Below are 14,301 nucleotides of genomic sequence, written 5' to 3'. Positions count from 1 at the left end.
AGTAGTTGTTTAGTTGGCTTCCTCCTTACTTCTTTCCTACCAACTACATGAAAACATATAAATATTTATGATTTCAGGCTGTGCCTGCCCCCCCCCCCCACCCACCACCCCCCCACCCAGGGAGAATGACTGGGCTAAAGTTAACAAAGAATGGCTGCAGGAACTTAGCAGGTCAGACATGGGTAGAAATGGTCAGTCAATGTTTCAGGACTGAACCCTTTATCAAGACTAAAGGGAAGGAGAGATGATTATGTATATAAAGGAGGAAAGAAGAAGGAGCAGAGGTGAAATGATATTGGACAAAGGTATGAGAAATGCAAAGACTGGTAGAGGGAAAAAATACAACTGTGGGGGAAGTGGAAGAAAGAATAAGCAGAGAGAACTGTGAGTACAAGAGCAGGCTCATGCAGTCAAGTTTAGACTCATAAATAGAGTAAAGCTGTCATCCAAGTGGTGTTTGATTCACTGATGTAGAGACCACACTAAGTACTCTGAATGCAGTAGATTAGTTTGGACAATGTGCATGTAAAGACGTGCCTCAACTAGAAGGTATGTTTGTGGCCCTGGATGGAGGTAAGGTAGGGGCAAGTTTTACACTTCCTATGATTACAGCCACCAGTATCTAAGAGGGTTGATGGGAAGCACAGAGCAGAGGAGGAAGACTGGGAAAGACTTCTCCCTACAAAATGCAGATAGAAGTGGTGTCGAAAGTGAGGATGAGAAGGACTCTGCCCTTGCTCTGTATGGGAAGAGGAGGGGTAAGGATGGAAGTAAATAGAGGCGACAGTAAGGTAGATTCAATTTCATTAAATTAAAAAAAAGAGATTTTGCATGGTTAGGAATAGAAGGTCTCATCTTGGGAACAAATGTGGCAGATGTGAAGTAATTGTGAGAAGGGGATGATGTCCTTACAAGTGACAGGGTGGAAAGAGATATAATCTAGATAACTGTGAGAACTCTGGCACCTCTGTCAACTTCAGCTCAAAATTCAAGCATTTCCGTTTCACTATTTGGTGGGTTTGGTTTATTTACTTTGAAATGAGAAGGTCAAGGGGAGATCTGACTTAGATATACAAAATTATGAGGCACATAGTCACAGTAGATTCTAAAAGTTTTTTTTCCTTCAATAGAAGTAAGTGGTCATTGGCTGATGCTGAAGATTTTCTTTTCACCTGCAGGGTGGCCAAAATATGGATAGCACTGACTGAAGGGGTGGAAGAGGGATATGTTTTCACAATATTGAAGAAATATTTAAATGAGCAAGCAATGTGTGGAAAGTGGAATTAGTAAAAATAGGTACCTGATGTTAGTGGAAAATTGATGTTCTGAAGAGTCTGTGAACTAAAATGCAGCAACAACTTTACAGTTCTATTTCTCCACATCATCTCTCTCCCAAATTTTGTTCCAGAAATTCAATAAGCATTTCACCCAATAGGATCTCACTGGATGCTTCACAGGGGGAAAAAAATGGAGGACTGAATTATAAGCAGATTTCTGGATGTCTTCTGGAGTTAACAGGAATATCGGGAAGTGGATGAGACCAGACTGAGCAGAACAGCTGTGGCAAGTTGTGGATTTAGTCCTCTCTGCATTTCTGCTTTGATTGTTGAGCCTATACAATCAATACTGTCAGCAGAGGTGGGCGTTTGAACACCACACCCCCTTCATTTGCACTTGAGCACTAACCTGGAAAGTACCTTTTTAACACTGCCCGGTAATTTCAAATTACACAAGTACACAAGAAAATAGGGGTTGGAGTAGGGCACCTGGCCTCTCAATCCTACCCTGCCATTCCATACAATCATGGCTAACCTACCTCAGCAATCAGCAGTCAGCAGTCCAGAACCAAAGTGAAAGAGCATCACACTCATTATATGCCTTTTTCCTGCATTTTCCAAAACACCAAACTGATACCCAACACATTCTGCCTCTCCAAGAATAAAGTGCATGACTTTTAAACTAACAGCTGCATTGTTGCAGTCTGACTCCAGTTAATAATGTTCCATCCTCCAAGTGCATTTAGTCTAAAAGCTGCTGTTTATCTTAACTCCCTGCCCTTGATATTAGTCATAGAGCTGTACAAAATGGAGAAAAAAAAGCTATTTTCCCCAAAATTGACCATGCTGACAAAGTCATCTAAGCTAGTCCCCTTAGTCTGCATTTGGCCCATAACCCTTCAGATCTTTCCTGCCCATATACCTGCCAAATGTCTTAATTAAATTCACCCCTCAATTGTGTTTGGACTTTCCCTGCAGGCCAAGGATTTTAAACTCTACACAGTGAATCCCTCTTCTTTGCCAAGGTTCTTACTGAGGTATCACTCTGATTGACAGGGTTGACCTTCAGCTATTCATCAGAAGGTACATCTGACATCAGTGACAAGGAAGTCAATGGGATAAAATTCAGAGGACAGTATTAATCAACAATGGAAAGGCAAGGACTTATCAATGCAAATCAGCATATCTTTGCCGGGGTAGATCCTATCAGACCAGTTTGAAAGAATTTTTCAGAGGGGTTAATGAAGTCTATATGAACTTCAGTAAAGTTGCATATGATTCAAATGTTAGAACCCATCGTAAATAAGCTTGATCAATTAGAGAGGGATGAAAAAAGAAATTTAGTACAATAGGGGTTTCCAAGATAAAATGACTTAGGCCAAAAAATCTCCGGAATTGAAACCATATACGTAGTGTATGTTTAGCCATTGGATTATCAATTAGTTTATATAGTTTAGTAAGAGTAAAAGGGAGAGCAGCTCCCAAAATAGAACTAATTGAGAAATTTTGTACCAGTTTAATTTCTAAATTTACCCAATGGGGATTTAGAGATAATTCTGAATAATTCAACCAATACCTTAAGTAACTAATATTAATTGCCCAATAATAAATTCTAAAGTTGGGTAATGCCAATCCTCCCTCCAGTTTAGATTTCTGTAAATATTTTTTTCCCAATCTAGGATTCTTGTTTTGCCAGATATATGAAGACAATTTAGAATCGACCTTATCAAAAAAAGATTTAGGAACAAAAATAGGTATAGCTTGGAATATATATAAAAATTTAGGTAAGATCATCATCTTAATAGCATTAATTCGGCCTATCATAGATAGGGATAATGGTGACCAATTGGTAAGTAAACTACCGATCAGGTCCAATAGAGGGAAAAAATTAGTCCTAAACAAATCTTTATGTTTTTTAGTAATCTTAATCCCTAAATATATAAAATAGTCTCTAGCTATTTTAAAAGGCAAACTATCATAAATAGGAACCCATCCATTAAAAGGGAATAATTCACTTTTATTTAAGTTCAGTTTATATCCCGAAAAATTACTAAATTGGGCTAATAAAGATAAAACTGCAGGAATAGAATTTTCAGGATTGGAAATATATAGCAATAAATCATCTGCATATAGTGATACTTTATGAATATCCCTGCAATGAATAATACCAGTAATATTGGGTGCTTCTCTGATAGCAATTGCCAAAGGTTCTAAAGCTAAGTTAAATAATAAAGGGCTAAGGGGGCACCCTTGCCTGGTACCCCGAAATAATCGAAAATATGGCGATCTTTGGGTATTAGTAAAAACCGAGGCAACTGGGGAATTATCAAGAAGTTTAATCCAAGATATAAATATTGGACTAAAATTAAATTTTTCAAGAACTGTAAATAAATAAGGCCATTCTACTCTATCGAAGGCCTTCTCAGCATCTAATGAAATAACACATTCTGAGGACTTATGTGAAGGGGTGTAAATAATATTCATCAATCTTCTAATATTAAAGGAGGAATAACGATTTTTAATGAATCCAGTCTGGTCTTCAGAGATAATATATGGTAATATCTTCTCTAGCCTTGTCGCTAGAATTTTAGAGAAGATCTTAGAATCAACATTCAACAAAGAAATTGGTCTATAAGAAGAACATTCGGTCAGGTCTTTATTTTTTTTCAAGATTAGAGAAATCATAGCTCTGTAAAATGATTGTGGTAGTTTACCCAATGTGATAGATTCATCAAACATCTTAATAAGCCAGGGAGAGAGAGTAGAAGAAAAAGCTTTATAAAATTCCACAGAATATCCATCAGGACCTGGTGCTTTCCCCGAGTTCAGTGAGGAAATAGTATTATTGATCTCAGAATCTGTAATGGGTTTACTTAATTCTAAGTTATCTTGAGGTAATACTTTTGGGAGTTTCAAATGTTCTAAAAAATTAAACATATTACTAAGGTCTTGAGGGGATTCTGAACTATATAAGGAAGTATAAAAATTTTGGAAAGATTGATTTATCTCTTCCTGGTTAACAGTCAGTTCTCCATTCTGTTTGCGAATCTCCACAATTTGGCGTCTAACTGAAATATTCTTCAGTTGATTAGCCAACAGTTTACCCGATTTCTCACTATGCACATAAAAATCAGATTTAGATCTAATTAACTGGTTTTCAATCGAAGATGTAAGTAACAAATTATATTCCATCTGCAGTTCAATTCTTTGTTTGTAAAGTTCTTCAGTAGGATCAGTCACATATTTCTTGTCAATGTCTTTAATCTTCTCAACCAATAGATGAATCTTGTTTTTGATGCATTTCTTCTAAGCTACTGAGTAAGAAATAATTTGACCACGAATATAAGCCTTGAATGTATCCCACAATATTCCATAAGAAATTTCCGTAGTGTAATTTGTTGAAAAAAAAGTTAATTTGTTCTTTCATAAATTTAACAAAGTCTAAATCTTGCAATAATGTAACATCAAAACGCCAGTGCTTAATAGTAGAAACAGAGTCTTTGAATTTAAGAGAGAGTTGTAATGGAGAGTGATCCGAAATGGCTATAATGTCATACTTACAAGCAGTTACAAGTGAAATAAAACGTGAATCAATAAAAAAGTGATCAATTCTCGAGTATGAGTGGTATACATGAGAAAAAAAGGAAAACTCTTTATCTGTCGGGTGAAGAAATCTCCAAATATCAACAGCTCCGGAGTTAGTAAGGAAAGAGTTAATATATGTAGCTGATTTATTCAGTAGGAACTGTGAAGGTTTCGACCTATCTAGCAGGGGATTCAAACAACAGTTAAAATCCCCACCCATTATTAAATGATATTCATTTAGATTGGGTAAAATAGTAAACAAAGATCTAAAAAACTCAGGGTGATCTACATTCGGGGCATAAACATTAACCATGACAATCTTAATATTGAATAATAACCCAGTAACCAATAAAAATCTGCCGTTAGGGTCTACAGTGATGTCATGTTGAACAAATGTAATAGAGGGATCAATAAAAATAGATACATCTCGAGTCTTAGAGCATGAGTTGGCATGAAATTGTGGGCCTTTCCAAGATTTTAAAAAACGCAGATTATCCTCCTTCCTCACATGAGTCTCCTGTAAAAAAAAATAATCTGTGCTTTCAGTCTCTGGAATACTTTAAAGACCTTCCTCCTTTTAAACAGGTGGTTTAAACCATTAGCATTCCAAGAGACAAAATTAATGTTTTGATCCATTACTTAGGTCAACCCTCCAGTGTATAAAGGGTTAACCAAAGCAGGGACCCATGCGCCCGGAAGAAGAATTAAGATATAAAGAAGGACCGGAAATGACGACGTGTCAGCCATATCTGTAGTTCTAAAAAAAAAATCAAGAAAAAACAAAAGAAAATGAAACATAAAAACCCCTGAAAGAAAAACAAAACCCACCCCCCACCCAAAAAGCCCCCCATCTGACCAGAGAGCGATCAGAGAAAAAAGAAGAAATAACAATAAACCTACCCCCATGTCTTCAGACAGCAACTCCTAATATTAAGGTAAGATCCACCACCTAAACTATGTATTTTTCATATCTCTTTGAACTGTATGTGTTTATAAATTATAATAATAATAAAAAGATTGGAAAAGAAAAGAAAGAACCCATCGGATCCAAGGGAAGTTGGCAAATTTGACCTGGAAGTGATTGAGAGTGATAGGAGGCAGAGGTGATGGTGGAGAATTATTTTTGTGAATGGAAGCCTAGGACTTATTGCTTTGTCCATTTTGCCATTTCATCACCCCTGGGAAAATCACATCCTTGCTATAGTGTGGTGATGTAATACTCCATTTGTGGCCTAACTCAACAGGATCTCACTGGATACATCTCAGAATTACCAGGAGTAAATGAGGACTCAGATGTAAGCAGATTCTGTCTGTCTTAATTAGTTAACAGGAATAATGGGCAGACCAATTGCAGGAAAGGACGTGCTGCCACCTTCCTGGATCCTCGGACTTCTACACCAATGTTTCTCAATATTCCATTCAGCTCTACTGTTCATTGAATACCACAGTGATGTTGTAGGAGCCTTATCCAGAGGAAATGGTAAAGGCAGACACAACAGCAACATTTAAAAGACATTTACACAGGTACTTGGATTGGAAAGGTTCAGGGGGATATGAGCCAAATGCAGGCAAATGGGACTAGACTGGACAGCAGTGACAGTTGGGCCAAAGAGACGGTTTCTGTGCTGTAGAGCTCTATGACTGACTGTCTGTAATATACATAAATAATTTGAATATGAACATATGTATTCAGTAATTCTGCGGGGGACATGAAAATTGTTGTTAGTGAGGAAAATGGTCTTAAATTACAGAAAGTTATTGATGAGGTGGCAAAATAGGCAGAACAATGGCAAATAGAATTTAATCCTGGCAAGTGAGAAGTGATTCATTTTGGGATAAATAACAACAGTGATTCATGCACAATGAATGGTAGAGCACTGTGGATTATGGAGGAACAGTAGGATCTTGAAGTACAAGGATCCTTGAAAGTGGCAGCAAAGGTAGATAGGTTGGTGAAGAAGGCATACGAGGTCCTTACTTTCATTATCCAGGGCACAGAATATAAGAGCATAGCGGTTATGGGATAGACATAAAATATTGGTTAGGTCCCAACTGGTGTACTACGTGCATTTACGGTCTTCACACTCTGAGAAGAGCATGACTTTCCACTGCAGGTAAAGGTGCAGAATAAAAAGGCTGTAATTTGAAGGATTGAAAATGAAAGTAATTTTGATATTAACCAGAACTTAACAGCTGCATATTTATTAGAGCCTCTGATCATGCATAATAAACAATCACCCCTATAAAATGGCATTTATGTACACATGCGTCAATCACAGAACTTGCCATCTGATAGTTTAAGCTGGTTGCTGAGTCTTTCTTTTTCAAACTCCAATGTGTTTAAATAGGCTTCTTTTCGCTTCAATTCTATGTGCAAATCATCAACTCGAGAATGTAGCTCCTGATAAAGGACAAACAAGAGATGAGGAGCAGTAGTAAATACTTATGTACCATTTCCACCCTGTTTTTCTGATGAAAAAATATTGTATTCACTAAGCAACCTGCTGGATGAACTCAGCAGGTCGAGCAGAGTCAGTGGTGGGGGGAGGGGAGGGGGGGGAGGGGGAAGAATGGTCAACGTTTCAGGTCTGAGCCCTTCACCAAAACGTCAAACATTAGTTTTTCTCATTGATGCTGCTCTTCATTGCCTTATTTGAGAATAATAGTTGGCCAGCGACTGTAAAAATCCTATATACTGATCATCAATGTGGGCTGAATTCCTTCATGCCCATTGGAGGCAGGGGATGGGACTGAAAGTCTCATTCAAAGATTGGCTTGTTCTGCTCAAAGTGTAGGAATCTTAAGCATCAGTGTGTTGTAAATAGCCAGGTTCTGACTTGAATGACTACTCTTCCAATTCAAAGGTAAACCTTTGCCAGTAAGCCAAATACTTGCACTGGAAGGCACAATATGCAACTTCAGTGTAAGTCCCCTAGGTACCAGATATTTCTTTATATTTATAAAACATTCAGGTCATATTCAAAGTTATGCTTTACTGTTCAATAATTTGAACCTTTACAAAGTATTCTCTGCTCTCCAATAAAGGTTTTAAGAATAGCAAAAACAATTCTTCTGATGTGATTAAAAATAAGATAAACTGTGGTTTTATTTTAAATAAAGCAAAGATGAATGGTCTTATTGCAAGTGAGACTACACCATGAGTTTTGCTCATATTCAACTACTGAGGGAATGCAGTGAAGATTTACCAGACTGATTTTTAGAAGGCAGGACACTAATACTGAAAGATTGGTATTGGAATTGGACTTCTATTTGCCAGAACTTTTGACAATGAGAGGAAACCTCACTGAAACTTACAAAATCCTGACAGGACTGGATAGACTAGATCCAGGAAGAACTTTCTTAATAGTGGGAAATTAAGTATTAGGGATCATTGCTTAAGAAAATAGGGCTGAAAGGAGGATAAATTTCTTCACCAAGAGTGTGAACCTTTGGAATTATCAACCACAGAAGGGGCAAAGGTAAAATTTTGAAGTATATTCAAAATTTGAAAGGATAAAGAAATCAAGAGACAACAGGATCAAAGCACTAAATTAAGATGATTAGTTATGATTTTATTAAACAGTGGAAGGGCAGAATGGTTTACAATTAGTCTTAATTTCTATATTTCGATCCATCTCCTCGAGCGGTCGTAACCTTGCCCCCCAAACCCCACTGCATGGGTGGCTTTAGAAAGTGGATTGTGATTCAAAACCCTTTTAGCTCCGTTCCTTCTGTTATGACTGCAGATTTATTTTTAAACTTATTTCACAATGGAACTTTGAAAGCACTCCTAGTAGTTTCCCAGCTCGCTCAAAACATAGCCAAGACATCCTGGTCTGTACAGATAAACCAATTAAGCATCTTTAAAGGTGAGCTGCAGTGAGAAAGTGGATGGGAGTGACAGGATATCATATTTCTAAGTGTATTAGTTTTATCAGTCTTTCTCTCTGCAGTTTTCTTGCGTAATCAGATTTGAAATTAGGCAAAGCAACAATGATTTAAGTACGTTTAAAGCAAGTTAAAAACTACCCGTAGTTTCTGTGACAATCTCTCTGCTTCTGATTCCACCTTTGGCTGAAGCATAATGGACTTTTTTGTTTGCTCACGAGTATATTTTGGTTAAGGTATTAAAACTTAATACAACTTTATTTTAATTTCATTTCTTTTACATGAAGTTTGTTACCATTTGATTCACATTTTTGACAGAAATTGAAACCTTGTTGAATGAAGCCCCAATGATCAAAGGCCATCCTCTCTGGCCACTCTCTAGCTGTGAATGTTGCAAATTTGTATTTCACAACTCTGGGCTTAATTAGGGTCAGCGTTGTCTGATCTATTTGCTCTTAAATAAAACTTCATTAGGTCTGCATATAGTATCCCAAGCTGAAGTTGGTTTCATGATCAGTAGTTGAGGAAATCTACAAAATTTAACTAGGCTTCATCATGCACATAAGTGTATTGGACTGGAGAAGACATCTTATGTCTTGAAACTGCTTCTTCACACAGTCTATTTGAGGCTGATCAGTGATCCATATCCATATAACTTATTATCTTTAGTTAGCAAACATCAATCAGAAATTTAAGAATAGGATTCAACTGCATGTGGAAGAAGGGAGTTCCAATTTCTACTATGTTTGCACGTATATTTGCTTTTCAAGTTGACCTCTGAAAGTCTTCACTTTAACAGCATGAACCTTCCCCCAGTCCTTGATTCAATGACCAACAGAAATGTTTTCTTTCTACCTGCTATTTCACCCTTCTCTAAATAACTGCAGGCCACCCACTCAAGACAGAGATGAGACATTGGTTTTCTCAGAGTTGTAAAGGATGGTGGAACAGAATCTATGACTAATAGACTAGATAGATTTTCAGTAACACAGGGGACATGAATGTTCACTGGTGAACAGGCAGAAGGCAGGTTTGAGGTTACAATCAATGTTTTGACGGAATGGGAAGCAGACTGATAGGGCCAAATTAGTTATTCTTGCTCCTAATTCATCGATTAACAAACTTCAATTACCCACTATTCTTCTAACTTAAATTTCTCTGATAACTTTATTGTGCATAAATCATCTTTTTGATTCAAGACCTGACTCATTCTGGTAAATCTTCTCCAAGGAACGGGCAATTACAGATATGATGGGATTATCAGAAAAGTAGAGAAATTACCCTTTTCAAAGCAGCATTAAAAGAAGTGAAATTAAGGCCATGAATTATTGAGGCACTTTTCATTCAAGAAATAAATGCATATGGGTCATTGGATGACATTTGAATATTTTATGTCATATTATCCAAGCAATAATGCAACAATCATACTGAGAAAAGGATATAGAAAGTTGGCTTCAAGTTCCAGATAGTAGATCTGTTGCTGGAGATTCCTAATAAATTCAGCTTCAACACAAACTAAAGGGCTTTCTGCAGAACTAGAAGAGAGGAACTAATTCATGAAATGTCTGAATTATGTTAACACATCACAAAACAAAAAGAGTATTATTTTGTCAAAATTAAGAACAGCTGATGGAACATTCATTAAATAACGATTTTATTTCTATTATTAAGGCAAACAGGATCCCTTTTGAAGCACTGTCTATGGTGGGTGGGTAATACAATCAACCTCACTAAATGAGCATTCACCAAGCACTTCTGGAACATATATACCTACCAAAAGAAAAAACTAAAATTTATTTTCTGTAATCTTACTTGAACTCTTTTGAAAAAGTGCTCATGTTGAGTGGGTCAATTTATTTTCTACCTATGGAAGAACAGAAATAAAATAATATTCGGTTAGAAATTGGACTGGTACAAAGTACTGTTAACCACAATTTTTTAATGATAATTGATTACCTGAACAATAGCATGGGTTAGCCCGAAAAATGTCAAGTAAAATTCACGCCTTATAATTCACTCAGCAATTATTAACACCAAAAAGATATCCCAGCCATAAATTTCAGTTTTAACATCACCACTATTATCAAACACTCCACTAAAAAAATCTTAGGGAGTTATCATTGCTAAACCCAAGCAACAATTTCAATGACTAAGAAAAATTGCTGTCTAACAATAGAGCTATCTTGGGATCAGAAATAAAAGAGCAAAGCAAATGACAAACTAAGAGAAAATGATACCAGATGGGTCTAAATAAAAACCTTCTACTTAAACACGTCCCATCCTTTTGTTTCTTGAGAGAATCCTGGAATATTTGTGATATATTCATCTGCTTTTTGAAATGACCTCGGAGAAAACAGTTTAGCACAAGGTTCTGACAATAAATGTTTGCTTTCATAATGATACCCATATCTTGCAGGTTAATCATTTTCATATGTCATGATAGATTCCTTTTATCATATGGAAATTAGAACTGTACACAAGGCTCTCTTCATACAAATCCCTTTGCAGAACATGTTGTGTGACCTTATAAACACTTCCCACACAAACTGATAATTTCTGTGCTTTAAATTCTATTCAAGGAATGGACACTAATACTTTACTTATTTATGCACATATTAACCTGTATTGCTAAATTCCATAACTTGCTTTTCTCATCTATTTAAACATATTTTCCAGGTTTGCAAGTTTCTAAGGCAACACTCATGTTAATTTGATCAGAAACATATGATTGCTGATACATGAAATATTTAAAATCAATATTAAAACCAGTTGCCAAGTATTGCAACTAATATTTTGGGCTTGAACAGCTTTTTTGAAAAGCTTTTTTTTTTTTTTAAATTCAGGCACCTGCCTGCTTTCTGCTCAAGCATTAACAAAGGCTCAGGCCCGAAATGCTGGTTATTGCCTTTGCTTCCGATGAATGCTCTGTGACCGGCTGAATACTCCAGCACTTTTGTCTACTGCACTACATTAATGGCACCTACAGACTTTCATTACCAAGTATCAATCTCTTTTAAAGAACATAGAACATTACAGCACAGTACAGGACCTTTGGCAAATATTGTTAAGCTGACCAATATAAACCTATTCTACCATCTAAAACTTCCCTACTTGCATCCATACCCTCTATTTTTCTTGGATCCATGTGCCTACCTATGTTTTCTTTCATGTCCCTATTGTATTAGCCTTCAACACCTCTGGCAATGCATTCTCTGTAAAAAAAAACATACACCTGATGTCTTCCCTAAACTTTCCTCCCCTCATCTTCAACAGATGTCCTCTGGTATTTGCTACTGTTACTCTGTGAGAAAGGTGTTATCTGTTATCTGAAAGGTGTTATCTATGCTTCTCATAATCTTGTAGACCTCTATTAAGTCACCTCTCATCCTTCTTCACTCAAAAAGAAAAGCTCCAGCTCTGTTAACCTTGCCTCATAAGACACTTCCCCCAATCCAGATGCACCCTCTCCAAGGGTTCCACATCCTTCCTGTAATGAGGCGACCAGAACTGAGCACAATATTCTAAATGTGGTCCAACCAGAGTTTAATAGAGCTGCAACATTATCTCATGGCTCTTAAAATGAGGGCTAGCAGAACACAAGACTTCTTAACTACCCTATCAATGATACGGTTAGTGTGGCAGGTTAGTGCAATGCTATTACAGTGCCAGAAACCCGGCTTTGAATCTGCCGCTGAATGTAAGGAATTTGTACATTTGCCCCTTGACCTCTAGGTGTTCCACTTTCCTCCTACCCTTCAAAAGGCATGGGGTTGTAGGTTCATTGGGTCTAATTGGGCAGCATGGGTCTCAATAGTCAGAATCTGCCTCAAATGATTTTTTTTTAATACAAAGTAAGAATTTTAAAAATCTGCGTGGTGACCTTGAGAGATCAATGGATGTGGACCACAAAATCTCTGTTCCTTCAGACTTATGTGGATTGAACTTCATCGGCCAATTTGCCACCCAACTTTACATGCTGTCTTCTTCCTGTTGTAAACTACAGCAACCTTCGACACTATCCACAACACTTCCAAGTTTCATGTCATCTGCAAACTTACTGACGCATCCTACTACTTGTTCATCCAGGTGATTTATAAAAGTCACAAAGAGTAGGAGTCCCAGAACAGAACCCTGCAAAACTCTGCTAGTTGCCGATCTCCAGACAGAATAAATTCCACTTACTACTACCCTCTGCTTTCTGCAGGGAAGCTAATTCTGAATCCACACTGCAAGGTTCCATGGATCTCATGCTTCAGGACTTTCTGAATGAGTCAACGATGGGGGACATTGGCCTAACATAAATACATATATACTGTATACCACATCCACAATCTTATCTTCATTCATTTATTTTCTCACTTCCTCTAAAAATTCAATTAGGCTCGTGATGAATGACCTGCCCCTCACAAAGCCTCGCTGATTATCCCTGAGAAGACTGTACTTCTCTAAATGCTCATAAATCCTCTCTTAGAATCCTCTTCAATAATTTGCCATCACTGATGCAGGTCTCTCTGATCTGGTCTGTAATTCCCAGGGTTCTCTTCAATACATTGTTTTTAAGCAAGGAGACTATATTTGCTATCGCTCAAACCTCTACTCCCTCCCCCATGGCTAGGAAGGATGCAAATATCATTGCCAATGCATCTCTTCCATAATTTCCGGTCATAAAATATATAATCAGGTCCCAGGAATTTATCAATCCAAATCCCTTTAAGAAGATCCAGCAATCCCTCTTTCTTAATCTCGCCCATAGTCAACTGTTTCCTTCCTGTTTCTGACTTCCACCCACACTGACGCAGTAGACAATCCTTTCACAACTTCCTCCATATCTGAAGCTGAGAATACTATCCCTGATGAGTAATACAATTCCACCTCCTCTTTTACCTCCTTTTGAACATCTAAATCCTTGTAGCTGCATCAGCCAATCCTGTCTTTGCAATAGCTAAATCTTTGTAACAACCACAGCATCATAATTCCACGTACTGATCCAAGTTTATCTCCCTTATTCCTAATACTGCATTGAAGTAAACACATTTCAATCCTTCCAAATGATCATCTTTATGATCCCTCCATTGCCTGTCCTTCCGCACAATCTCACTGCTCATTGCATCAACATTTCCAGCATCTGCTCTTTTCTCTGCCCTTTCATCATGCCCCTGCCAAACTGATTTAAACCCTTCCCAACAACTATAGCAAATCTCTCCACCTGGATACAGGTTCCCTTCCAATTCAGGTGTAACCTGTCCTTTTTGTACAGGTTGTCCTTTCCCCAGAGAGATCCCAATGATTCAGAAACCTGAAACCCTGCCGTCATAGCAGCGCGTCAAGACATGTCTGACAAACAACTCAGGCACGTCTTGACTTCCGCTGCTGGTCTCCCTCCCACCCTTGTCCGCCCGACTACTGCTGCCGCTGCTGGTCTCCCTCCCACCCCTTTGCCCACCTGACTCCTGCTGCCAGTTTCAGACCCCACCCTTGCCCACCCGACTCCTGCTGCTGGTCTCCCCCCCCCACCCTCGTCCACCCGACTCCTGTTGCCGGTTTCCCCCTC

General features: G+C 37.8%; 1 protein-coding gene and 1 long non-coding RNA gene across 11 annotated transcripts in view; one reads left to right on the top strand and one right to left on the bottom strand.

Annotated features, from left to right (window-relative positions):
• LOC138736831 (uncharacterized) overlaps positions 1-14,301 on the top strand; it is a 110,898-nt gene that overhangs the window by 49,258 nt on the left and 47,339 nt on the right. Inside the window, exons 6-7 of one of the 3 annotated variants that reach the window (XR_011340609.1) lie at positions 1,409-1,638; positions 2,334-2,424. The exons of 1 other annotated variant lie outside the window; for it this stretch is intronic. This is a non-coding gene — a long non-coding RNA (uncharacterized lncRNA). Of the gene's footprint in view, positions 1-1,408; positions 1,964-2,333; positions 2,425-14,301 lie in introns of those variants that run through there. One more of the 3 variants, XR_011340608.1, reaches the window with a different exon arrangement.
• The window catches only part of LOC138736830 (uncharacterized), a 67,342-nt gene that overhangs the window by 44,770 nt on the left and 8,271 nt on the right, over positions 1-14,301 (bottom strand). For 5 of the 8 annotated variants that reach the window (XM_069886912.1, XM_069886910.1, XM_069886909.1 and 2 more), the window contains exons 2-5: positions 10,563-10,614; positions 10,193-10,285; positions 8,892-8,970; positions 7,149-7,263 (exon numbers count right to left, since the gene is read on the bottom strand). In XM_069886912.1, coding sequence (XP_069743013.1) covers positions 7,149-7,263; positions 8,892-8,970; positions 10,193-10,285; positions 10,563-10,588 — 313 coding nt within the window. In that variant the 5' untranslated portion in view covers positions 10,589-10,614. Of the gene's footprint in view, positions 1-7,148; positions 7,264-8,891; positions 8,971-10,192; positions 10,286-10,562; positions 10,615-12,808; positions 12,859-12,932; positions 13,930-13,956; positions 14,094-14,301 lie in introns of those variants that run through there. The other 3 variants (XM_069886908.1, XM_069886911.1, XM_069886913.1) reach the window with 3 other exon arrangements.

Source organism: Narcine bancroftii, chromosome 6, assembly GCF_036971445.1.
Source record: "Narcine bancroftii isolate sNarBan1 chromosome 6, sNarBan1.hap1, whole genome shotgun sequence".
Lineage (NCBI taxonomy): Eukaryota > Metazoa > Chordata > Chondrichthyes > Torpediniformes > Narcinidae > Narcine > Narcine bancroftii.
This window is presented reverse-complemented; position numbering and strand designations above follow the sequence as displayed.